The sequence below is a fragment of the Bubalus bubalis genome, chromosome 3 (assembly GCF_019923935.1).
Source record: "Bubalus bubalis isolate 160015118507 breed Murrah chromosome 3, NDDB_SH_1, whole genome shotgun sequence".
Taxonomy (NCBI): domain Eukaryota; kingdom Metazoa; phylum Chordata; class Mammalia; order Artiodactyla; family Bovidae; genus Bubalus; species Bubalus bubalis.
The window spans coordinates 111,084,705-111,109,366 of NC_059159.1; the positions used below are offsets into that span (position 1 = coordinate 111,084,705).

At 37.8% G+C, this 24,662-nt stretch overlaps 1 protein-coding gene across 1 annotated transcript in view; it reads left to right on the top strand.

Annotated features, from left to right (window-relative positions):
* The window catches only part of TMC1 (transmembrane channel like 1), a 140,811-nt gene extending 119,437 nt beyond the window's left edge, over positions 1-21,374 (top strand). The window contains exons 15-20 of the mRNA XM_044939954.1: positions 1,581-1,648; positions 7,445-7,684; positions 12,368-12,493; positions 17,403-17,481; positions 17,588-17,639; positions 19,354-21,374. Coding sequence (XP_044795889.1) covers positions 1,581-1,648; positions 7,445-7,684; positions 12,368-12,493; positions 17,403-17,481; positions 17,588-17,639; positions 19,354-19,376 — 588 coding nt within the window. The 3' untranslated portion in view covers positions 19,377-21,374. The remainder of the gene's footprint in view (positions 1-1,580; positions 1,649-7,444; positions 7,685-12,367; positions 12,494-17,402; positions 17,482-17,587; positions 17,640-19,353) is intronic.
* Positions 21,375-24,662: the final 3,288 nt, after the last annotated feature.

The following is a 24,662-nucleotide window of genomic DNA, read 5'->3' on the forward strand; positions in this document are numbered from 1 at the left end:
AACTAAGTGAAACACTTTGTAAAATCTTTAGTAATATCCTTAGTGAACTTACCTTGAAGTCATCTGTCATTTTTGTTCTGCCAAATATATAGGGCTATTTATTATTTCATTACGTATCATATTATTATTATATCTTGCTATTTAACCATTCTTGTTATGTCAGATTTGCCATTTACTCCCTGAATCTGTCACGAGGCACATCGTCCATATCTTTCAGTTAAGTAGGAGAGTACTGCTGCCTTTGGGGGAGTGACAAAGTTGATGCCTGAATTCAAGAATTCTTGAGGCAGAGTGTTCAAAATTTGTGAAAGATTTGTTGGGGTTCCAAATCAGAGACCTATTCTGTCTTCTTACAAACATATGTTTGGACTCTTGGGTTTAAGAAGAACTGAGACACTCTCAGGTTATCTCTGTGTGTATGCGTGTGTGTGTGTGTGTGTGTGTGTGTGTGTGTGTGTATGTGCTGAGGAGGGAGTTATTATGAGGATACACATGGTTTGAAGCCACATCTGCCAATGTCAGGATCTGGGGCAGTAATCGGGTCGTGCCACTCTATTACTCTGTCTTCGTGGTCCTCTCACTTTATATTTTTTGCTGTTCTCTTCTCTTGGTACCAATTAGTCGATTTCCTGATTGATTATTCCCTATATCAAATTAAATAGAGCCTGCTTTATTGTGGCTAACTAGCATTACTCCATGGGTAGAGTTTTCCTTCTAAGAAGCCTAATGTGTCGCTAGGAAACCTTTGGGCTGAGATGCCCAGCTCACTTCCAGTTGGTGGTGTCTGCATACAAAGAACAACCAGGTGCTGTTGCCCTGAACGTGATGGTATTATCTAGGATATGAACACTGGACATTGAGTTGAATAACTTCTTTAACTTTGTTGTATTTTTAGCTCTTTTTTTATTGTAAAAGAAATTCACATTTTTTGTTGAAAAGTATTTTAAGTATGCAAAACTTAAGAAAATAAGGTATAATCCATTACCTACATATAACAACTATTAATATACTGATTACTTTTAAGTTTGTTCTTTATGCATAGTTCTGTATTGAGTTGAAAAAATAATGTTAACATATTTTTTGTTTAACCTTAGGGCATAGTTTTCTCTTGGGCATGTAAATATCATTCCAACACTGATTGTATTAGCTGCAATATATATCATAGCATAGTTATACATTTAGATGGTTTCATCTCTGCTTCTTAAAATTTGTCAGCATTTAGGATTAATTTGTTAAAACAAATTTCTGGAAGTAAATTTACAGGGTCAAAGAGAATCAGATATTGTCAAATTGTTTTCTATAAACATACACCGAGTTTTACCTTCACCAGCAATGTATGAGAGCCTGTCTCACCACACTTCCACATCAAACGATAGCATTTAAAAATGAGTTTTGGGGTGTTAAAAAGGATGCTTTATCTTATGTATTGCTAGTTATTTATTATATTGATTATTCTGCTGTTGTTGCTTCTAGAAAGAAGTTGAGAGTCTAATCATACCTATATAAAAATATGAAAAACTGGCCTTTCAATTTTTGCCATTTGAGATGCTAATCCATATGTGAATATCTGTCTCCTCTAGCCTTCATACACTGAGTTTGACATCAGCGGCAATGTCCTCGCTCTGATCTTCAATCAAGGAATGATCTGGTAAGCCAACTGTGGACAATTCATCACTTGAAATGAGCCTGCAAGATCATTATTGCACAAAGCACTGTAGCCTGATGTCAGAGAAGTCCACAATCAGTGCCTAACTCAGCATTTGTTTTTCAGAGTTAAATGGCTGTGTACTTTTCTGCCCAGATTTGAAGTCTTAATAATTTTATAAGGCATCTTCCTGTTTTGCAGAGCCCTTTTTCATCAAATACTGGGAGTCTAGGTTCTGGCTTCTAGATTATTTGAATGCTTTTTATAGTTTTATGTCTTGTGACACTAGAATCTTACAGGGAAATGTTAATGATCCCATGAATGCATGTTAAGAAGGAAAGAAATTAATATAAGACCTTTCTGAGAAACTTACTTGTGGTCACTATTGAATATGTTTTAAATGGAATTTATAGCTACTTTAAAAAAATATTACCTTACCAAATTCAATACTTGATAGAGATGAAACACATGTTTTAGGAAGATTTAGTTAGAAATATGATTTTTTTTTGGTAACTTGTTTCATGGGGCCATTTGCACATCACAATTATTTCTTCTGCTGTACAAAAGACAATATCTTTTATTAAATGAAAGCATTTTCACTGTAAATCCTGACATGTTAAGATGAGTTGATACAGTAGAAAACTTTTTTGACTATAAAAATTGAATCATAGCAGGAAATTCATCTGGGGGCCATGTGTCTTGAAAATCTGTCACAATTAACTAACACATATTAACCAACAAGCAGTTATAACTGAGCTTCCTTATCCCATTGACACAGGGCAAATATTGTGCCAGTGAGCACACCATTGTCCTAAGTACATATGCTAGTTACTGGAGTCAGTTTTGCATTAGCTTCATATTACTCAACTCCTATAACCACTGCTAGTCTGAATTGTTAAACCTTTGTGAAAGCAGACCTCTCTGCAAATGTTAAAATGATCTTGCTTAAATAAACTAAAGGCTATAGTCAAGGGTTCCATCGTCCTGTGTTGGGGCCCGTCAAATTCCTGGGCCTCACTAGGTCAAGCCTTGTGAAGAGAAGACTATAAAGAAATCCTCTTCTCCATTGTCAGGTATGTTTCAAAATGTGATTCCTGTTCTCTTGCTCCAAGTTTTACACAGTATTTATGGCTCATATGTCCAGAGAGTCACTATGGAGTGAAAGGCATCCTTCTTCAGGCAGAGAGGAAAGTCAAGGTGGCTCAACGTGTGACTGTTTACAGAGACAGCAAAGGGCTCACCTTCTGCTCTTTTATCTCCTGTAGGGGATTCTGCTGTCATGGCAGAAAATGGCTAACACTGCTGTTGGGGTAATGGGAAACCACTGCCTTCTACCAGTTTTAAAATTCCTTGCTCTTATGCAGAGTGTCATAAATCCCTCAGGCCTGGTGGGCACCATTTGTACAGACATATGCTGCATGTCTCTCTCCTGTGCTTTCATAGTGAAGACAACAGATTGACCCAGAAATTTGTTGTCATTGTGAGCAAAGCTCTTATAATTGTGTCCTGATTGGTTCCACCTGTAATTTTGCCACTCTTTAGTCCACTGTTATTCATACTGAAATTCTTAAATATCCAAAAAAAAAATGCTCTTCAGTTCTCTGGCAAACCCATCATCAGAATCTTTGCAGTACCATTACACTATCACTTTTTCTATATTCATCCTTCAGATGAATCTTGCTTCTGGTTAGTTTGAAGAGGACTTCAGAAAGTGATTCTGTTTTTTGAGTGTATAAGACATTTACATGCTTCCCAGAGTTCTAGAAGCAAAAAACTATCATTCACTTTTGGGTCAACCCTTTGTACAAACGGTCTTTTCCTCCTTCCCAGAACATTGGTGAGGGGGTAGGGATGTGGTGTGGGGAGTGTGTAGTCCAAGTTTAGTAGGCTCCCTTGTACTCAGACTATTTTATGAGACATAAGGATCTGATACCCGAATTTGGCCATTTTCTACGGAAATGATTGAAAGAGTATGGAGATTTTGTGTTCAATATTACTGGTTTGTGACTGGAGACATTCAATAACTGCTTTAGGAGTTTCTGAGTAGTGTAGGCTATTTACACAGATATAAACAATTGTCAAACAATCATAGGTAAAATCCATTTTGTTATAAATTAGCTAATATGATCGTATCAGCTCCTTGGAAGAAAAGCTATGAGCAACCTAGACAGCATATTAAAAAGCAGAGACATTACTTTGCTGACAAAGGTCTGTCTAGTCCAAGCTATGGTTTTTCTAGTAGTCATGTATGGATGTGAGAGTTAGACTATAAAGAAAGCTGAGCACTGAAGAACTGATGCTTTTCAACTGTGGTGTTGGAGAATACTCTTGAGAGTCCCTTGGACTGCAAGGAGATCAAACCAGTCAATCACAAAGTATATCAGTCCTGCATATTCACTGGAAGGTCTGATGTTGAAGCTGAAACTCCAATACTTTGGCCACCTGATGCGAAGAACTGACTCATTAGAAAAGACCCTGATACTGGGCAAGATTGAAGGCAGGAGAATGGGGCAACATAGGATGAAATGGTTGGATGGTATCACTGATTCGAGGGACATGAGTTTGAGCAAGCTCCGGGAGTTGGTGATAGACAGGGAAGCCTGGCATGCTGCAGTCCATGGGGTCGCAATGAGTCAGACAGAACTGAGTGACTGAAATGAACTGATCAGTAAAACTGTATTACACGCATATTTTTAAAACAGTACAGATTTTGTAATCATATTTTTAAATGATGGAAGCAGAGCATGTCTCTATCAGAGCAGGATGTAGCAGTAGCAGAGAACATACAGTGAGAAACAAGATGGGTTTGGACATTGTTCCAACACCATCTCCTGTATCTCCCTGCCAGTCTTGTCACAGTCTGCTATCTCGTTTTCTCACTTGATCAAATGTGAGTAATTTACCTGACACTGTACCATGTCACTAGAATAATAAGGAGAGCTAAATAAAATAAGCTTTCATTTGCTTTGATCTTCTTGGAAGAAAAGCATTTTATAAAGCTAAGGTATTAGAGTGATCTTCAACTGACAGATGATGGGATCAGGTCTGAGTAAGGGACTTAGTGAGCTGAGCTGCTTAGCGAGTAGCAGGCAAAGATGGAATGAGCTTTAAGATTCAGATATCACTGTGCTGGCATCTCTCTTTCTAGATTAATGTTCTTGAGTCATTTGTTTGAAATGCCTGTGTGATATTTATTTTGAAATTCTTAAATTTATTTACTTACACATGCACTTATGTATATGAGTGTACATGTGTGCATACAGATAAATGACACATGCCTATGTATAGATACACATGTATGTGAAATTAGGCAAGTTTGCATCTTGAATTATGTGCAAAACTGTATCTTAGGATAGACTAAGTTGTGTTTCAATGACATACAATCCCCAAATCTTAACGACATAGAAAAAGATAAGTTTATTTCTTGTTTACTCCATGTGAAATGTGAGTTGGTAAAGGACTCTGCTCCTGTAAGTTACTCTCACTATAGACTCATAGACCAGGACAGAACAGGATCCTTCTGGAGCATCACTGGTCAGAGCAGTAGAGAGAGAAGGAAAAAAAAACCATAGCATTATTAAAGTTTTCACCCAGTAGTGAGACACTTCATTTTTATCTCTAATCTACTGGCCAAAATAAATCACGTGGCTAAGCCTGACTTTGAGGAGGGGGCAAGCATAATCATCTGTAAGTATATTGCATTACAAACATTGACATTTGGGAATATAATCTAGTGCTTGGTAATTATGACTCCTCAGCTGGGACTGTCACTCACTCACCTGCTAACATGTCTGGGGTTCCAGGTTGTTCCAAAGTTTACCTTCATTTTTAAAGAACTAATGAACCTTGTATGCTAGAGAAGTTAAAGGTTCACTGCAACTTTGAATGGAAAGTACAGAGTTCCCATATATCTCTTACCCCTACCCATGCACAGCCTCTGTTGACATCTTCCACAATGCTGTACCTTTGTTTAATTGATGAACCTACATGGACAAATCATCACTCAAAGTCCACACCATTTTTTAAAAAACAGTCCATCTTTCTACAAAGTCTTTGGTCAATTTAGTATGTTTAAATATTTTTCAGATCTGTTGTATGGGAACCTACCAACAAGACAACACAAACTGTAACAAATTACCACTTTTCAATGAAATGGTTTAATGTTGGGTTGCACAAGTTCAATTATAGCAGAAAATAACTTCTTCATCTAAGTCAACCCCTTACGCCTTCAGTTCAGTCATTCAGTCATGTTCGACTCTTTTGTGACCCCATGAACCGCAGCACACCAGGCCTCCCTGTCCATCACCAACGGCTGGAGTCTACCCAAACCCATGTCCATTGAGTCGGTGATGCCATCCAACCATCTCATCTTCTGTCGTCCCCTTCTCCTGCCCTCAATCTTTCCCAGCATCAGGGTCTTTTCAAATGAGTCAGCTCTTCACATGCGGTGGCCAAAGTATTGGAGCTTCAGCTTCAACATCAGTCCTTCCAATGAACACCCAGGACTGATCTCCTTTAGGATGGACTGGTTTGATCTCCTTGCAGTCCAAGGGACTCTCCAGAGTCTTCTCCAACACCATAGTTCAAAAGCATCAATTCTTCGGTGCTCAGCTTTCTTTATAGTTCAACTCTCACATCCATACATGACCACTGGAAAAAACCATAGCCTTGACTAGACAGACCTTTGTTGACAAAGTAATGTCTCTGCCATATAATATACCAAATCTATATTGGATTGATTAAAACAATTATTCCACATAACCAGGAAATAGAATGTGCAAATCCTAACTAGAATTGCTGGATTTTATTATATTTGGGACAGTTTAAAAGATAGGACACTGCTTGTATTTCTGAAATAAGTGTGCATGTATCCACTTTTGGATTTTGGATTAATAAATTGCCATTAATGTGGCTTTATGGTGCTAATGGATTTTCTCATCAATGGAAGTTGAAATTTACTTTGTTGATTTAACCACTGAAGTCAGCAAGAGTGACCTTACCCAAATGGTTCCTGTTTAAAAGTGGCATTTTAAAATACTTTTAAAAAATTGCATGTACAAATCAGTGGACTTCCAGGACAAACTAAAGTAAGAGAATTAACAGATAAACAAAATTAAATGGATGTGTCGAATTTTCATCTCAAAAACACATAAAGCTTGCAATTGAATATCAACAAAACATAGTACCTTATTAGGCACAGATTATTCCCATCAGCTCTAAATACTATAACTGCCACAAATAGAAAAGAACATAAGAAAAACTTATTTTAACTTTTTCTTTCATCAAGTAAAAATTAACTAGCCATGACAAAATAATTAACACACATTTGCAGTTTATTTGAATATAATGGGTAGCTTTAAGAGTTACTTATAAAAAAAGCTAATTTTTAATTTTTGGGGGGCAGTTTTTTTGAAGCTAAATTTTTTGATATATTAATCAATGATATGAACACTAAGGTAAAGTAAACTGTTTTTAGAAGTAGAAGAGAGAAGTAAAATGAAAGTAATATATTGTTTGGTCTGTTGTTTAAATTTACCAGTGATAAGTGGATATAGTGAGTGATCAACATAGTTTCTGTGAAAGACGTATATGCAATACCTGAAATAATCAGGAAGATGGTAGAATGTGTATAAGGGATGGAAATAAATTAAGTTTATTAACGTAAAGGGTTTATGTGACTAAAAGTGGCAACACATTTCCGCCTTTGGCAAATAAACACGATGTAAAATAAACAGATGCTTGGTGACTTTGTTGTGGAGTGAAGCTCCATGGTGAGAAGAGTTCTGTTCTTCTTTCTAGGATGGGCTCCTTCTTCGCTCCCAGCCTCCCAGGCATCAATATCCTTCGGCTCCATACATCCATGTACTTCCAGTGCTGGGCTGTGATGTGTTGCAATGTTCCTGAGGCCAGGGTCTTCAAAGCTTCCAGATCGAATAACTTCTACCTGGGAATGCTCTTGCTCATCCTCTTCCTGTCCACCATGCCCGTTCTGTACATGATCGTGTCCCTCCCACCGTCTTTTGATTGTGGCCCCTTCAGGTTCTTTCCTTTGTGATTCCTTTTGGGCATAGTTTTCTTTCAGAGGTGGAGATAAAAATGGTCACTCATTGTATAAGCGATCCTTTCCGCCCCCCCCCCCAAAAACAACATTTTGGTCTATAGGAATAATATCTTTGGGGTATTCAGACTCAGTATAGGGCATGGAAATTCTTAAGCAAGATCCATCTATTTTCATTGGCAGTCATAAAAGGGAAACTAATTTAACTGCTTCAGGCTCTGCCCACATGAAATATGTACAATGAACCTGAGCTATTTGCATGTAAGGAGATAGCAAAAAGAAAGGTTTGATTACACTGGTCTAGATGTGAACATTTTCTTGGTGCTAGGTCATCTCATTCAGACATTGGAAAGCTACCATTACTTCTAACAGGAACCACTTAATTGAAAAAAATAAAAATAGGAAGGAAGGGTCAGAGGGATGGAGGGATAAGGGATGAAGGGGCAAGAGAGAGAGAGGGAGGAAATGAAGGGAGGAAATGCAGGGAGGGAAGGAAGGAGGAAGGTGGGAGGGAGGAGAACGAAAGAGATTATTCCACCATATACTTAGGAAGTGGGATCATTATTAGATAATAATGTATATAAAGATAGTCACATCATTTATAATCCAATTCTACATGCTAGTAAAAAATTTAAGGATGCTCCTCATGTATATGCTCCTCAAATAACAAGGATAAATCACTCAAGTCAGTAATAAAGAGTCAAGAAGGCTCTTTAACTTAGAAATATACTTCTCTACAGTTCTCTATGACAGAGTTCTTTCTGTGACACTTGCCTAAGAAAGCAAAGGCTCCAGGTCTGGAGGATTGATTTCATTCTACCACCAGTGCCCCCATGAATCTCAGCATGTTGAGTCACTGATCAGCATGCATCTGAGTTATTTCTACTTTTCAGTGAGGAAATAAGAATGTGAAAAGTCATGTGAATGACAAGCATGATGCAATAATGGACATACGTAATTTCTCCTTCATGCCGTCAGAACCAAATTGTTAAAGTCAAATTTCCTTGCTCACAGACTTAAGTATAAAGGAGATATTTTCATTTTAATAATAGCCTGTTATTACTGCTTTACTGGAAAAGAAAGAAAGAAAACGTTAAGCCTATTGATTAAGCCAAAACTGCTGGAGTCCTGTCATATATTCAGAAAGCTAAAGTTGACAAGTCCTGTTTCCTTGCCCCACCCAGGTGGGCTGAAATAAATAATGCAAACAGTGACATCTGGAGGCTAAATGTGAAACTTCAGTTTTGAACGCAGTTGCTCAGGATAGAAAGCCATCTAAAAACTTTAGTTAATTGGAAATTACCCACACAATTAAATATCCGGGATAAGTTTTAACTTTTTAATTGGAAGTGGATCAGGATCCACTTCAAGAGAAGTCTTCAAGAGAAACCCTACAAGGCCAACATGGAGCTGGGCAGTGGTAAGAAATGTCCATTGATATTAAAAATATCATTGAGCTGGTTACTGCACACTTTTAGCTTTTGAAGCCTAATTCTTCTTCCTCTCTTTAAATCACACTGAGTTACTATTATTTTAATTAATAAAAATTATTCTGTATCTAAGAAATAGTATCTGATTTTGACCAACTGTTTCCAAATTGGCAAACTTTGGCAAACTGGCAAACTTTGGCAAATTAACAGTATGTGTGTGTGTGTGTGTGTGTGTGTGTGTATACATATGGTCATATATATATGACTATTTTGAGATCAAGAAGGAAATGTAAATATTTTTAGTGGAGCACTGGGAAAGGGGTATATCTGTACTATTTAGTCTACTTTTCCTGGAGCAAAAGAATGTATACTTGGTTTATTCATTGGATTTTAAAGTTTAAAGCATTTTCCTACCTTGGTAGTGAGGTGAGAAAGCATGTAATAGTAGGAACCTCATGACTTGCCATCCTAAGGGATCCTGAGTTCGAGGTGGTCTGCCCAGCCTGCCTAGAGAGGGGTTTGACCCTACTTGGCACCTGGGTGGGCAGCAAATTGATAAACATGCATTTGAAGTAAATTAATGGGGACATGGTCATGGCCAATCTCTCCCAAGCGCAGGTACATTTTCAGGTAAGATGACTACAATACCTTAGAAGACCAATTCTGCAAAGCAATTTGATGAGATATTCTGCTTGTTCTGGTATCATAACAACTGGTCAGGGAGGGTGAATTTTCTAGAAAATTATTCCAATAGGCCATGAAATGAATTTGCCTTAACAGTTTGACAATTAAAAAATGATTTCTTTGGTGTCCAGATGAAGAAAATTCTTCTAATTGCTCGACCACATTTCCTGATACTTGATGCTTCTCCCCACAGTGCCCTCACTAATAATTCTGAACAGTTTCTAGTTCTCTAGGTTCTCACACCTAGGGAAGGAAATGGCAATCAACTTCAGTATCCTTGCCAGGAAAATCTCATGGACAGAGGAGCCTGGGAGGCTACGGTCCATGGGTTCGCAAAGAGTCAAGCATGACTGAAGCAACTGAACGCACACACACACAGGCTCTCACACACCTCCTTGCTACGTTATGGTAATGATAACGTTATGTATTTTCATCTAGCTGCAAAGATAACATGTGTTTATCCTAGAAAACCTGGAAATTATAGAAATATTTTCAAATGAAAATACACATAGCCATAACCCCAAAGACCCAAAATAACAACTCTCAGCATTTTGGCATTTTGTGTTATGGTGTTCTTTTTTATGCAGACTTCAAACTGAGATCATATAATATGTATAGGTTTATATTATATATCATGACACTGCTATTACATTACTCATTTGATGTATCAATTTTTCTTAATAGTGTAGCTGACTTCTACAGCTTGAAAGTGAAAGTTGCTCAGTCGTGTCCAACTCTTTGTGACCCCATGGACTGTACAGTCCATGGAATTCTCTAGGCCAGAATACTGGAGTGGGTAGCCTTTCCCTTCTCCAGGGGATCTTCCCAACCCAGGAATCGAATCCCAGTCTCCTGAGACCAGCTGAACCACAAAGGAAGCCCTACAGCTTGGGGACAGAATATTTTCATTTCAAAAGTCCAAACACAGTAGCGTGTGGGCCTGTAATTTGAATTAATGAACAAAGAATGTTTATTGTGCACCTAGCACTAGAGGAGATGTAGGGGTATGTTGGGCATCAATTATGGTCAGGTGGGCCTTTCCATCTGGCTGAAAAGACAGACATAGACTATTTTAATCTGGGGTGGATGGAGTTATGCCCAATAGAGCTGTAAATTTAAGTTCAGTAGCATTTCACTTAGCTGTATACTCACAGCTAAGAAGAGACTTCTGGGAATATGATAAAGTGGCATATTTTGGTTAACCTGTCAGAAAAAGGGACTGTTGGGATTTGTAGATGCTTCTAAAGTTTGTGTATAATAAAAGATCTGGATTCCTGCTAAGAGACCTAACCTGGAAAAGGCACCCAAGAATCCTCAAAGATGCTAATAGTTTCACATTTCTTATACATTAGATGCAGAGAAGACTTTTGGGGTAAGAATGATTTTGTAAAATTCCAGTTTCCCCAGTCTGATATTCATTAGCCACAGCCTGAGAGGCTGGAGAAGGGTTGGGGGTGAGTTCTATCTTCTCTTGTCCTCCCTGCCTGTCTCCTCACTCTGGCTATATTCCATATGTCATGGTAAAGCATGGTCAGCTGGAATGGATGAGTAAGAATAAATTTTGGTGGGATAGGTTGATATAATCTTAAATTGTCAATAAGCTTCATTCCCTCTTATGTATCATAGGTTTTGCTAATTAGTGTGTAGATCTATAATTTGTGAAGCAAAATTTATATCTCTGTAGTCTAGTAACTCCTAACAAGACAGTTGAAGTCACTTTCAGTCTACTAAAAGATACAATTAGTTAGATCAGGAGAGAAAAAGTCTGATGTGGAACTTGTGGGTCATGTTTATTTAAAGGTTAAGAATGTATAAAGGTCAAAAGACAAAAGTAAAATGAAAATATTCTACTCAGTGTTATATCAACCTTTATTCTCATGATACAATTTGCTGGTAAAAAATTCAATATCTTTTCTGAAAATGACACATTTTATAGCAAAATCTATATGCATATTCAGAAAAAAATAATTTTGCATGATGGATATTACTTTATATATTCATATTTTATATATTTATTCACAAAGTAACCCAAACCTTAGAAATATAACTTTAAAAAGTCTTCTCCTAGGGGAAAGGGATAAATTGGGAGATTGAGATTGACATATACACACTGCTATCTATAAAATAGATAACTAATAAAGACCTACTGTATAGCACAGGGAAATCTGCTCAATGACCTCCACGGGAAAAGAATCTAAAAAAGAGTGGATGCATGTATATGTGTAAATGATTGACTTTGAGGTACACCTGAAATTAACACAACATTGTAAATCAACTATGTTCCAATAAAAATTAAAAAAAAAAAAAAAAACCTCCTGATTCTATGATTAATTTCCTAACTGCTTGGTCTCTGTGTTTGCATTGGTATAACATTTCTCATATCTTATCCATATGTTGACAGTATGAGTTTGAAGTATCAGGAGTTGTAGCTAAACAGCAGATTTCTAACCTGAAAGAGTACTTAGGCAGTGTTTGAGAATAATTTCTCGTTTTCTTGCTGTAACCATGGTTTTTACATCTGTTTAAAATAAACATCTCTCTTTTTTTCAGTGGCAAAAATAGGATGTTTGAAGTCATTGGAGAAACGCTGGAGCATGATTTCCCAAGCTGGATGGCAAAGATCTTGAGACAGCTTTCTAATCCTGGACTGGTTATTGCTGTTGTTCTGGTCATGGCGTATGTGCTTTCCCTCCTCATAGAAAGAGCCTTTGAGATGTTCTTCCTGCTCCTTTTAAGTTTCAGTGTTTTCAACTCTCTCTTTCTCCCCAGGAGTTGTGCTGTAACCTAACCAAATTCAGCACTGATTACACAGTGGTGAGAGGCTAAAATTCATGAGCCATATTCTCATCCTATTGCATGTAATTCATAGCCATCTGCATCTGTATTTGCCAGCCTAGGATTATAAGATTTGTTCCCAAGTAACCAAAATAATTATCAGTAAACAGCTAAAGCAAGGGAAACATAAATGCTAAATCTAATCAGGCTTCCCTCCCGCCCCTGCCCCCCCACCTCTTTTTCCATAAAGCAGATGGCTGTAAACACATAGAAATGATGAGCCTCTAAGTTAATATTCCCCTTGAGGGCCCTATGGGCTGTATTTCAGGGCTGAAGGCTTAAAGGGTCTTAAAAATTACCCTGTCCTTGTTCCTAGAAGGCCATCAATAACTGTGTCTGCCCATAATAGAATCAGAGGACCAGAAGGCTCTTGGAAAGGTCATTTAGTCTTTCCATTCAAAGTCAGAGGTGATGCCCAAAGGGCAACTTGAGAGGGGGCTTTTGTTCCCATATGACTTTCTTTGGTTTCTGACTCTTGGCCACCACAGATAAACTTACATTCTAAGCAAAGAAAATATGCTTCCTGTGGAAGAGCTGCAAAAAGTGCCCCAGCCCTTCCTTTCAAAGCCCAAGTCCCTCATAAATGAAAAGTCTGGAACTGCTACTGCTCTCAGTCAGTGAAACCACTCTTGTGGACACTCTTGACACTCTGATTTGTTTAAATAAAGGTAAAACTAGGGGAGAACTCCCAGTGGTTTAAGTAAATGAACTGGGTCTGAGCCAAGTTGTTGTGATGGTCTCTGCAATGGTTGTGGTCACAAGCCACATCCGTGATGGCAGGTGTCATCTTCAAGTTTATAAATTGAGAAACAGACTTAGAGGCAGGAACTGGTTTTTCCCTAGGTGAGAATACAGCAAAATGATAGGAAGCCTTTGACAGTAAATCCAGCACTCACCTGTTACACCACGATGCCTTCTTTGAGGGAGAGCTAATAGCTTGTAGGGATAATTAAACAGTAAAACAGATTATTTTATATTACAGAACCTTGATCATGGGGTGGCGTTAGGAATCTGATAGTGAATCTCTGGTGCAGATGTGTTAGAACATAACCTGCTTGGAGGCAGCATGTTTCCGAAGATAGCCCTGGAAGTGATTTTCCTTCTCCGAGTTTTTATGATGCAGCAGCTACGGAGACCATATTAAGTATCATGTGGCTTTCGTGGTATAGGAAGTCTTGTTTTAAAACACACGCACAAAACCTAATGTCAGATTTTATGACTATATTCTTTTTTTTTTAATTTTATTTTATTTTTAAACTTTACAATATTCTATTGGTTTTGCCAAATATCGAAATGAATCCACCACAGGTATACCTGTGTTCCCCATCCTGAACTCTCCTCCCTCCTCCCTCCCCATACCATCCCTCTGGGTCGTCCCGGTGCACCAGCCCCAAGCATCCAGTATCGTGCATCGAACCTGGACTGTCAACTCGTTTCATATATGATATTATACGTATTTCAATGTCATTCTCCCAAATCATCCCACCCTCTCCCTCTTCCACAGAGTCCAAAAGACTGTTCTATACATCACTGTCTCTTTTGCTGTCTCGTACACAGGGTTATTGTTACCATCTTTCTAAATTCCATACATATGCGTTAGTATACTGTATTGGTGTTTTTCTTTCTGGCTTACTTCACTCTGTATAATAGGCTCCAGTTTCATCCACCTCATTAGAACTGATTCAAATGTATTCTTTTTAATGGCTGAGTAATACTCCATTGTGTATATGTACCACTGCTTTCTTATCCATTCATCTGCTGATGGACATCTAGGTTGCTTCCATGTCCTGGCTATTATAAACAGTGCTGCGATGAACACTGGGGTACACGTGTCTCTTTCCCTTCTGGTTTCCTCAGTGTGTATGCCCAGCAGTGGGATTGCTGGATCATAAGGCATGTCTATTTCCAGTTTTTTAAGGAATCTCCACACTGTTCTCCATAGTGGCTGTACTAGTTTGCATTCCCACCAACAGTGTAAGAGGATTCCCTTTTCTCCACACCCTCTCCAGCATTTATTGCTTGTATACTTTTGGATCGCAGCCATTCTGACTGGTGTGAAATGGTACCTCATAGTGGTTTTGATTTGCATTTCTCTGATAATGAGTGATGTTGAGCATCTTTTCATGTGTTTGTTAGCCATCTGTATGTCTTCTTTGGAGAAATGTCTATTTAGTTCTTTGGCCCATTTTTTGATTGGGTCATTTATTTTTCTGGAATTGAGCTGTAGGAGTTGCTTATATATTTTTGAGATTAGTTGTTTGTCAGTTGCTTCATTTGCTATTATCTTCTCCCATTCTGAAGGCTGTCTTTTCACCTTGCTTATAGTTTCCTTTGTTGTGCAGAAGCTTTTAAGTTTGTTTAGGTCCCTTTGCTTATTTTTGCTTTTATTTCCAATATTCTGGGAGGTGGGTCATAGAGGATCTTGCTGCGATGTATGTCGGAGAGTGCTTTGCCTATGTTCTCCTCTAGGAGTTTTATAGTTTCTGGTCTTACGTTGAGATCTTTAATCCATTTTGAGTTTATTTTTGTGTATGGTGTTAGAAAGTGCTCTAGTTTCATTCTTTTACAAGTGGTTGACCAGTTTTCCCAGCACCACTTGTTAAAGAGATTGTCTTTAATCCATTGTATATTCTTGCCTCCTTTGTATGACTATATTCTTAACTTAGTGAGAGACAGATTTATTTCTAAACAAAGGAGCAACATTGTTCTAATGCCGCTAATTAAAGATTTAATAAGCTGCCTTGGGGGTATAGGAGAGGAATGAACACTGCCCTTGTTCCAGGCACGATCCATTTATTAACCCATTTAATTTCCACAATAACCTTAAGAAGTTGGCCACATTAATCATATTATTGAAAGCACATGGAAGATGTGCCCCAAATCAAATGGCTAATAAGTATATTCAAGCCCATGTCTTCTTATTCCCCACCTCCCCACCCTCTACTTATTTAGCACTGAACACTTGGTTCAGGCTGAATGATTATGCTCATAAGAGTTGGAAGCCACTTGTCTGAGATGTTCTACACCCATGGTCAGCACAGTTTTCCTTAAAGGCCCAAGCTATTAATAGTAGATACTTAAGGCTTTGTGATCCAAGAGGCAAAGTTGAGGATATTATTTAAATACTTCTAGAACTATTTTAAAATATAAAAACCAATCTTAGTTCATGGGTCATACATAACAGGCTGGGAGTCAGATTTGCCCTGGAGGCCATAGTTTGACAACCTCTGATATAGGCTGGAGAAGGAACTGGCAACCCACTCCAGTGTTCTTGCCTGGAGAATCCTAGAGATGGGGGAGCCCGGTGGGCTGCCGTCTATGGGGTCGCACAGAGTCGGACACGACTGAAGAGACTTAGCAGCACCAGCAGCAGCAGATGGAACCTGGCAGGATGTAAGATCAAATAGATGTCCCACAAGGTTGATTTTAGTTCTGACGTTTTGATTTTAAACCTGAATTTCAGTTTATTGTTGATTGTTATTTCAGATACTGAGATCTCATCTTCAACACTTAATGGTGTCCATACAATTGGTTTGGCTTCTTATTACCTTTAATTAGAGAATGTTTACAAGCATTTTGAATTTCCCCAGTGAATCACATTCAATCAGCTTGGATGGTTTTGGGGTAACTGGGTTTAAGCTAATTCTGCAGGCAGTTTCATTCCTTTGGAGACTAAAAAATGATCTATGAGTATTCCTCACTGAAGGTGTATCTCAAGACAGAAAAAGTAATGAATGAATAGAGAATTATAGTCTGCAAATGATTTGTGAGGTCTTTGAGTTATTCCTCCAAATTCAGACACTTTTCCAAGAAAATTCTTGTAATACACACACACATATATCAAGCACCTACTTCATGCCAGATATTACAACAGATGTTTTCAGGTATATTATGTCATTCAAACTCCCAACACTTGTGTAGGAAATAAACCCAGCAGAAATGATATCAATAATTGTAATGCTAGCAGCAGATGGCTCATAAAGGTTATGATCTGACATGTTGGAGTAGAGGCAATGTGTCCAGTATCCAGTTATTTGCAATAAAGGGCAATGCCAGTTACCTTTTTTTTAACTGCATTTTTTCCTTTGTTTATTTTGCTTTAAGTGAAGATGAATGTGTTTATTTTTGCAAAAATGTTTGGCTGGAATTTGCTCTTTTGAGAAAATGTAAATGTCACTTATATGCCAAGACTATTCTTTTCTGAGATATTTTCTTTTGAAGGAGAGAGAAAGGCAAACAACACATCCTATGGATAAAAAGGCCATGTTAATTAACTATGACTGAGGATTATAGTCTTAGTTGTAAAAGCCCAAGGAGGGAATTTGAAGTGGAGAGTCGGTCTCCTTTTTATTCTACACATTCCCTAAGCTTCAAGAGATTTCCTCTTCCCTTAGATGCCACTGGTATCAATTTAAAATGCTGTTTTCAATTATAACATAAAATGATATTGCTACATTTCCAAGGAACAGCTAAAATTAGGCAGTAAGGTATATCAGACAGAATGCCCTGGGCTGTGAAGGAGGAGCCTTAGGTGCCACTTCCCAGATCCACCCTAGTCACTGTGTAGTTCTGAACATGCTTCTTTACCTCTCTGTACTTCAGTCTTTTATCTACATAACAGAAGTTCAGAGTAGAAAATATCCTAAAGTCACTCCAGGGCCAATATTCTATGATTTAATTAATGTAAATTTAAGCAGAATCTTGAGGAACTGAAAAATACCATACATTTTATTTTATTTTTTGAATTTAGTTTGACCATCTATTATCTCAATGCTACTGCAAAGGGCCAGAAAGCAGCAAATTTGGATCTAAAAAAGAAGATGAAACAGGTAGGATACAATATATTTCTGAGAAATATTTGTCTTCATTCATGTCAAGTTGGAGAAAATACCAGGAAATCTCATGTTCTTCTTTTTCACTATTTTTTATTGCTAGCAAGCTTTGGAGAACAAAATGCGAAACAAGAAAATGGCAGCTGCACGAGCAGGTTTGAGCTCTGTCATGTTTGCGTTCTTTTTCCCTATGAACAGTATGATCTTCCTTTTTTTTTTCCCTCTCAAAATGGGGCATTTGGTGCAGAGAGGCATTATTGCCACAGCAAGTCATCTTATACTCTTTACAGTCCACCTTTTCCACCCTTTCAGGCTTCATATCCTGAGAGTTCAGTTATTTTCCAGTGGGAGAAAGAAAAGACAAAGAAAAATTCAGGAACATAAAAGTAGCATTAGTGATAGAAAAGGGCTTTTACTAATTGATGGAAGATGGAGAAAACATCCATATAGTTATACAAATAGCAGAGACAGATATACAATCTCTCCTGCCCATTTTGACCATTTTTATACACAGATGGATACATTGGGAAGATACTAAGAGAATCCTCTTATTGATTTCCCAGAGCATTCTCGAATTCATTAACCTCTTTAATTTTTAACTTCCTGTGTAGCTCAGTTGGTAAAGACTCTGTCTGCAATGCTGGAGACCTGGGTTTGATTCCTGGGTCAGGGAGATACTCTGGAGCAGGAAATGCCAACCCATTCTTGTCTGGAGAATCCCATGAACAGAAGACCCTGGTAGGCTACAGTCCATGGGGTCACAAAGAGTCAGGCATGACTTAATGCTATCTTTCTTAATTTTTAAACTATTTGCCAAAATTACTGATATGTTTTGCCTTATACATGGAAAAGTGATGAATTTTTTGAAAATCTTTTCTAACTCTTCCCTCATTTCTAATTCTAAAACTCTTTATATTAGTAGGACTCCTCACTCCCCCATAATTAATAATGTTAATAATAAAAAACCTCAACCCAAATTAGCTTAAGTAGAAAAGAAATGTATTAGCTCACACAAATGAACAGGAGTGTGGTATGTAATACTTCCAGTCACATTTTACCCCAAGTTTAGAAGCAATCAGGACTGAGCCCCATTTCTCTGTGGGTCTTTCAATACTACATTCCTATTATGTTGGCCAACCTTTATGGCGGCATAAGTGGATGTAGCAACTTCCAATGCCATATCCTTGGATTATATTTGTCTTATGTTTTGTGTGCTTTTTTTTTTTTTTTTTTTGCATTCTGCTACTTGTTTCTTAACTGCATTAATTTTTTTTTTTTTTTAGCTCTATTGAGGTATAATTGACAAAATGTTCTGACTTCTAAGATCTGAATTCTAGCTAAGGCATATTGTTTTCTTTATTCTTTTAAATAGTGATATGATGTTATTGCATGCTGTTTTTCTGATATTTTTCCATAATTTGTTTAAAAATGTGTATAACCTTTGTGAAGACAGAGACTATATAATTTATAGTTGTTTCCTCAGGACTTAATATAGGACTTTATATATCAGTCACTCAATAAATACCTACTAAATATCTACTGGACAATGAGGAATTCTTTTACTGGGAAAAATTTGAAAGAACTACATTTCTATATTAATTACATAAGCAGTAATGAATGAATAAATGTTACCAAAAGAGAACTTTTATTCTCTTGTCTTTAGAATTTGTGCAGATTTTGTAAAATAAGAAATATAGAGATATTTGGCAAAAAATATTATGGCAACATGGAACACGTTTGGAAGATACAGATTTTTAAGCCATCTCATTCAGAACCATTATGCACACTGAAACGAATTTTTCCTTATCTCTTCTTTATCTTCCTTCTCTGTTTCTTCTTCATTCTTATTTATTTATTTAATTTGAATAGCTGCAGCTGCTGGTGGCCAGTAATTTTCATGGATATTCTGGAGGCCCAGAAGTATTCCTCATCACGCATTTCTAAGTCAGAGACTTTTGTGAAGGCCCAGAAGACAAAGCATGAAGAGTTGATTCTACCCTGTTATAAACCTGATGGATTATCAAGGTCTCGCTGATCAATCAAGGCATCACTTGCCCTAACTAAAAAAACAAGGGTCTCTACCTTATTCCAAATTAAGGATTTGTTCCCCCACCACCACTAGGAACCACTCCCCTGACATTTTCTTTAATGAATTGAGTTTAAAAGTGTGGTGATCCTGCAGTATGGATCACTAGCTTACTTGCTAGGTTAAGTTAAAAACCTTTTGCTCTTATGGACTTTCATTTTATACATTTCTTCTGCCTTAGTTTTCTTAGTCTGGAAATGGGGATACTTCACCCCTTTTTTTCTTCTAAATTCAGAAATGTCTTGATAAAGTATTCATTGTAATCATTCATTAACTCACTTTTTTGAAATTGTCTTGTTTTCCCTTTTCATTCTGTCTCCCCATCCATGGTTCATCCACAAATGCATACCCAAAACCTTTTTGTTTATGCTGGATTCAGTATGAGAAGGCATGGGCTTTTTAGAAGAAAAATCCCAAGTGAATTAGGGGCCTGATCAACACTGGGTTGAAAGTCTCGACACCTTGAAGAGGTATATGAGTCTTACTTTACTTTAAATATAACTTTGTGAGTTAAAAGAAAAATGATACCATTAAGTGAGTACTATTCCATCACAGTCTGATCAAGACCTCCAATAATCATATCTCCTGAGTTTGGAGTCTAAAATTCTATACCTTTTCTTTGCTTTTTTGTTAAGGTTAGGAAAACACATACTATTATAGGGGGGTGATTTATACTTATGTTTAAACATTGTTATCTTGTTAAAATTTAAATTGACTTTGACTAGTAACAATCAATGCACTCAGCCAACTTTGTTTCATGACTTCAATTATATCTCTTAACTCAGTGTCTCCACCACCACCCCTACCCCATCCCCAGCTAAGCCAATTTGCCTGCCATTCCCTACAATTGATTTACTAATTTTGTATTACTCTCTCTTTGAGTTTTTCCTCCTGGCCATAGAGTGAGCACTCTGTTCTTCTGCCAATCCATGTGCTCATCACTTCCATCAAACCAAATTCAAGATTACTTCCTCTGGTCAAATTTGCCTGACTAGCCTCCATTACCAATCATATAACTCTCTTTATAGGCTCCCTTTGGACTCACCTGTCTTTAACTTAGAGTTTGTTATTCTACTGATTTTTCTGTAATTTGTAATTTAAAAAAATTATATGCATGAATCATCTTTCCTATCCAGATTGTACACTCCCTATGAGCAGGGATCATATCTTTTAATTTTTGTATGCCTGTTATAGTGCTGTGCACAGGTAGGCACTGAATAAATGCTTGTTAATTAAATTGAATCAATTTAACTTACAGCAATAACATTGTGAAAAGAACCTTCTGTTATCTGTATGAAAAACTTTGCTGTACAAAATGGAATTCTGTTGATGGGCTGAATTTATTATCTCAGATTATAATGCAGATGAGTAAATAAAGCTAGTGTTTATTTCTACTTGGATTACTTTTGTACTGTGTAGTAATAAGATTAGATAATTGATTTACACATGTTGCCAAGTTTACAATATGGATGAAACTCCCTTGTCTTGATCTGCTTCACAAGGAAGATGATACGAGATGACAAATTGTCCCCAAAGGGCTTCACCTTCTAAGTTAGTCACTCAGTCGTGTCCGACTGTAACCTACGAGGCTTCTCGGTCCATAGTATTTTTCAGGCAAGCGTACTGGAGTGGGTTGTCACTTCCTTCCCCGAGGGATCTTCCCCACCCAAGGATCGAACCCAGGTATCCCACATTGTAGGCAGATGCTTTACCGTCTGAGCCACAAGGGAAACCCTTCTCAAGGAAATGTATTTTCCAAACAAGTGCTCGTGGTGTAAGAAGCATTAGGACACCACATGCTAACTTCCAGTCTTTCTTTTTTTTTTTTTTTAAATTTTATTTTATTTTTAAACTTTACATAATTGTATTAGTTTTGCCATATATCAACATGAATCCGCCACAGGTATACTCGTGCTCCCCATCCTGAACCCTGAACCCTCCTCCCTCCTCCCTCCTCCCTCCCCATACCATCCCTCTGGGTCGTCCCAGTGCACCAGCCCCAAGCATCCAGTATCGTGCATCGAACCTGGACTGGCAACTCGTTTCATACAGGATATTTTACATGTTTCAATGCCATTCTCCCAAATCATTCCACCCTCTCCCTCTCTCACAGAGTCCATAAAACTGTTCTATACATCAGTGTCTCTTTTGCTGTCTCGTACACAGGGTTATTGTTACCATCTTTCTAAATTCCATATATATGCGTTAGTATACTGTATTGGTGTTTTTCTTTCTGGCTTACTTCACTCTGTATAATAGGCTCCAGTTTCATCCACCTCATTAGAACTGATTCAAATGTATTCTTTTTAATGGCTGAGTAATACTCCATTGTGTATATGTACCACTGCTTTCTTATCCATTCATCTGCTGATGGACATCTAGGTTGCTTCCATGTCCTGGCTATTATAAACAGTGCTGCGATGAACATTGGGGTACTCGTGTCTCTTTCCCTTCTGGTTTCTTCAGTGTGTATGCCCAGCAGTGGGATTGCTGGATCATAAGGCAGTTCTATTTCCAGTTTTTTAAGGAATCTCCACACTGTTCTCCATAGTGGCTGTACTAGTTTGCATTCCCACCAACAGTGTAAGAGGATTCCCTTTTCTCCACACCCTCTCCAGCATTTATTGCTTGTAGACTTTTGGATCGCAGCCATTCTGACTGGTGTGAAATGGTACCTCATAGTGGTTTTAATTTGCATTTCTCTGATAATGAGTGATGTTGAGCATCTTTTCATGTGTTTGTTAGCCATCTGTATGTCTTCTTTGGAGAAATGTCTATTTAGTTCTTTGGCCCATTTTTTGATTGGGTCATTTATCTTTCTGGAGTTGAGCTGTAGGAGTTGCTTGTATATTCTCGAGATTAGTTGTTTGTCAGTTGCTTCATTTGCTATTATCTTCTCCCATTCTGAAGGCTGTCTTTTCACCTTGCTAATAGTTTCCTTTGATGTGCAGAAGCTTTTAAGGTTAATTAGGTCCCATTTGTTTATTTTTGCTTTTATTTCCAATATTCTGGGAGGTGGGTCATAGAGGATCCTGCTGTGATGTATGTCAGAGAGTGTTTTGCCTATGTTCTCCTCTAGGAGTTTTATAGTTTCTGGTCTTACGTTGAGATCTTTAATCCATTTTGAGTTTATTTTTGTGTATGGTGTTAGAAAGTGTTCTAGTTTCATTCTTTTACAAGTGGTTGACCAGAGTTCCCAGCACCACTTGTTAAAGAGATTGTCTTTAATCCATTGTATATTTTTGCCTCCTTTGTCAAAGATAAGGTGTCCATATGTGCATGGATTTATCTCGGGGCTTTCTATTTTGTTCCATTGATCTAATTGACAGGAGCTCATCAAACGCCTCCATACCGACACTGAAACCAAGCACCACACAAGGGCTAACAAGTTCCAGGGCAAGACATACCAAGCAAATTCTCCAGCAACAAAGGAACACAGCCCTGAGCTTCAAGATACAGGCTGCCCAAAGTCACCCCAAAACCATAGACATCTCATAACTCATTACTGGACATTTCATTACACTCCAGAGAGAAGAAATACAGCTCCATCCACCAGAACATCGACACAAGCTTCCCTAACCAGGAAACCTTGACAAGCCACCTGTACAAACCCACACACAGCGAGGAAACACCACAATAAAGAGAACTCCACAAACTGCCAGAATACAGAAAGGACACCCCAAACTCAGCAATTTAAACAAGATGAAGAGACAGAGGAATACCCAGCAGATAAAGGAACAGGATAAATGCCCACCAAACCAAACAAAAGAGGAAGAGATAGGGAATCTACCTGATAAAGAATTCCGAATAATGATAGTGAAATTGATCCAAAATCTTGAAATTAAAATGGAATCACAGATAAATAGCCTGGAGGCAAGGATTGAGAAGATGCAAGAAAGGTTTAACAAGGACTTAGAAGAAATAAAAAAGAGTCAATATATAATGAATAATGCAATAAGTGAAATTAAAAACACTCTGGAGGCAACAAATAGTAGAATAACAGAGGCAGAAGATAGGATTAGTGAATTAGAAGATAGAATGGTAAAAAAAAAAAAAAAAAAAAAAAAAGAATGGTAGAAATAAATGAACCAGAGAGGATAAAAGAAAAATGAATTAAAAGAAATGAGGACCATCTCAGAGACCTCCAGGACAATATTAAACGCAGTCTTTCTATAAATTAAAAACTAAGTTAGGTTTTTATAGCAGCTAAGTATCTGCTGCTGCTGCTGCTGCTAAGTCGCTTCAGTCGTGTCCGACTCTGTGCGACCCCAGAGACGGCAGCCCACCAGGCTCCCCCGTCCCTGGGATTCTCCAGCCAAGAACACTGGAGTGGGTTGCCATTGCCTTCTCCAATGCATGAAAGTGAAAAGTGAAAGTGAAGTCGCTCAGTCGTGTCCGACTCTTCGCGACCCCATCGACTGCAGCCTACCAGGCTCCTCCATCCATGGGATTTTCTAGGCGAGAGTACTGGAGTGGGTTGCCAATGCCTTCTCTGACCTAAGTATCTACCTGATTTAAATTAAACATTTTTTAGAAATTTTAGTTCTTTCAGTTTCCAGAGAGCTACTGAAAATATTCAATATTCCCATCCTATGACATGGACAAGCATCTAAAAGAGGGAATGCCACTTCCAAACCTGTTTTTACAACCAGTGAGAGAAGGAAACAGCATTATAGGACGGTGACAGGAGTTCTTAAGCTCCTATATAAAATTTGTTTTTCTCACAGTTCTCTTGTCATGGATTGCCTTGCATGGTACAGCTGCCTTTATCAGAATGGGTCCTGGTGACTTAGTAATTATGAATAATGGAACAATGTGTCTGTGAAACTCTGGACCTGAAATACTTGACCTCTTCTGGGAACTTAAATATTATATAACACACATCTTCCTATACACCCAGAAGTTTTCATACAAATCCTTGGTCATTTAAAAACCTATAGTAGTGGTACATTTTTATTAGAGCAAATTTAGAAAATTTTAATAAAATGTAAAAAGCAAAAGAACCCTTAATTCCAGCAGCTGGAATAATTTCTGTTAACATTTGGTGTATTTTTTTCTCAGATTCATCCACACACACAGACTTGATAAAATA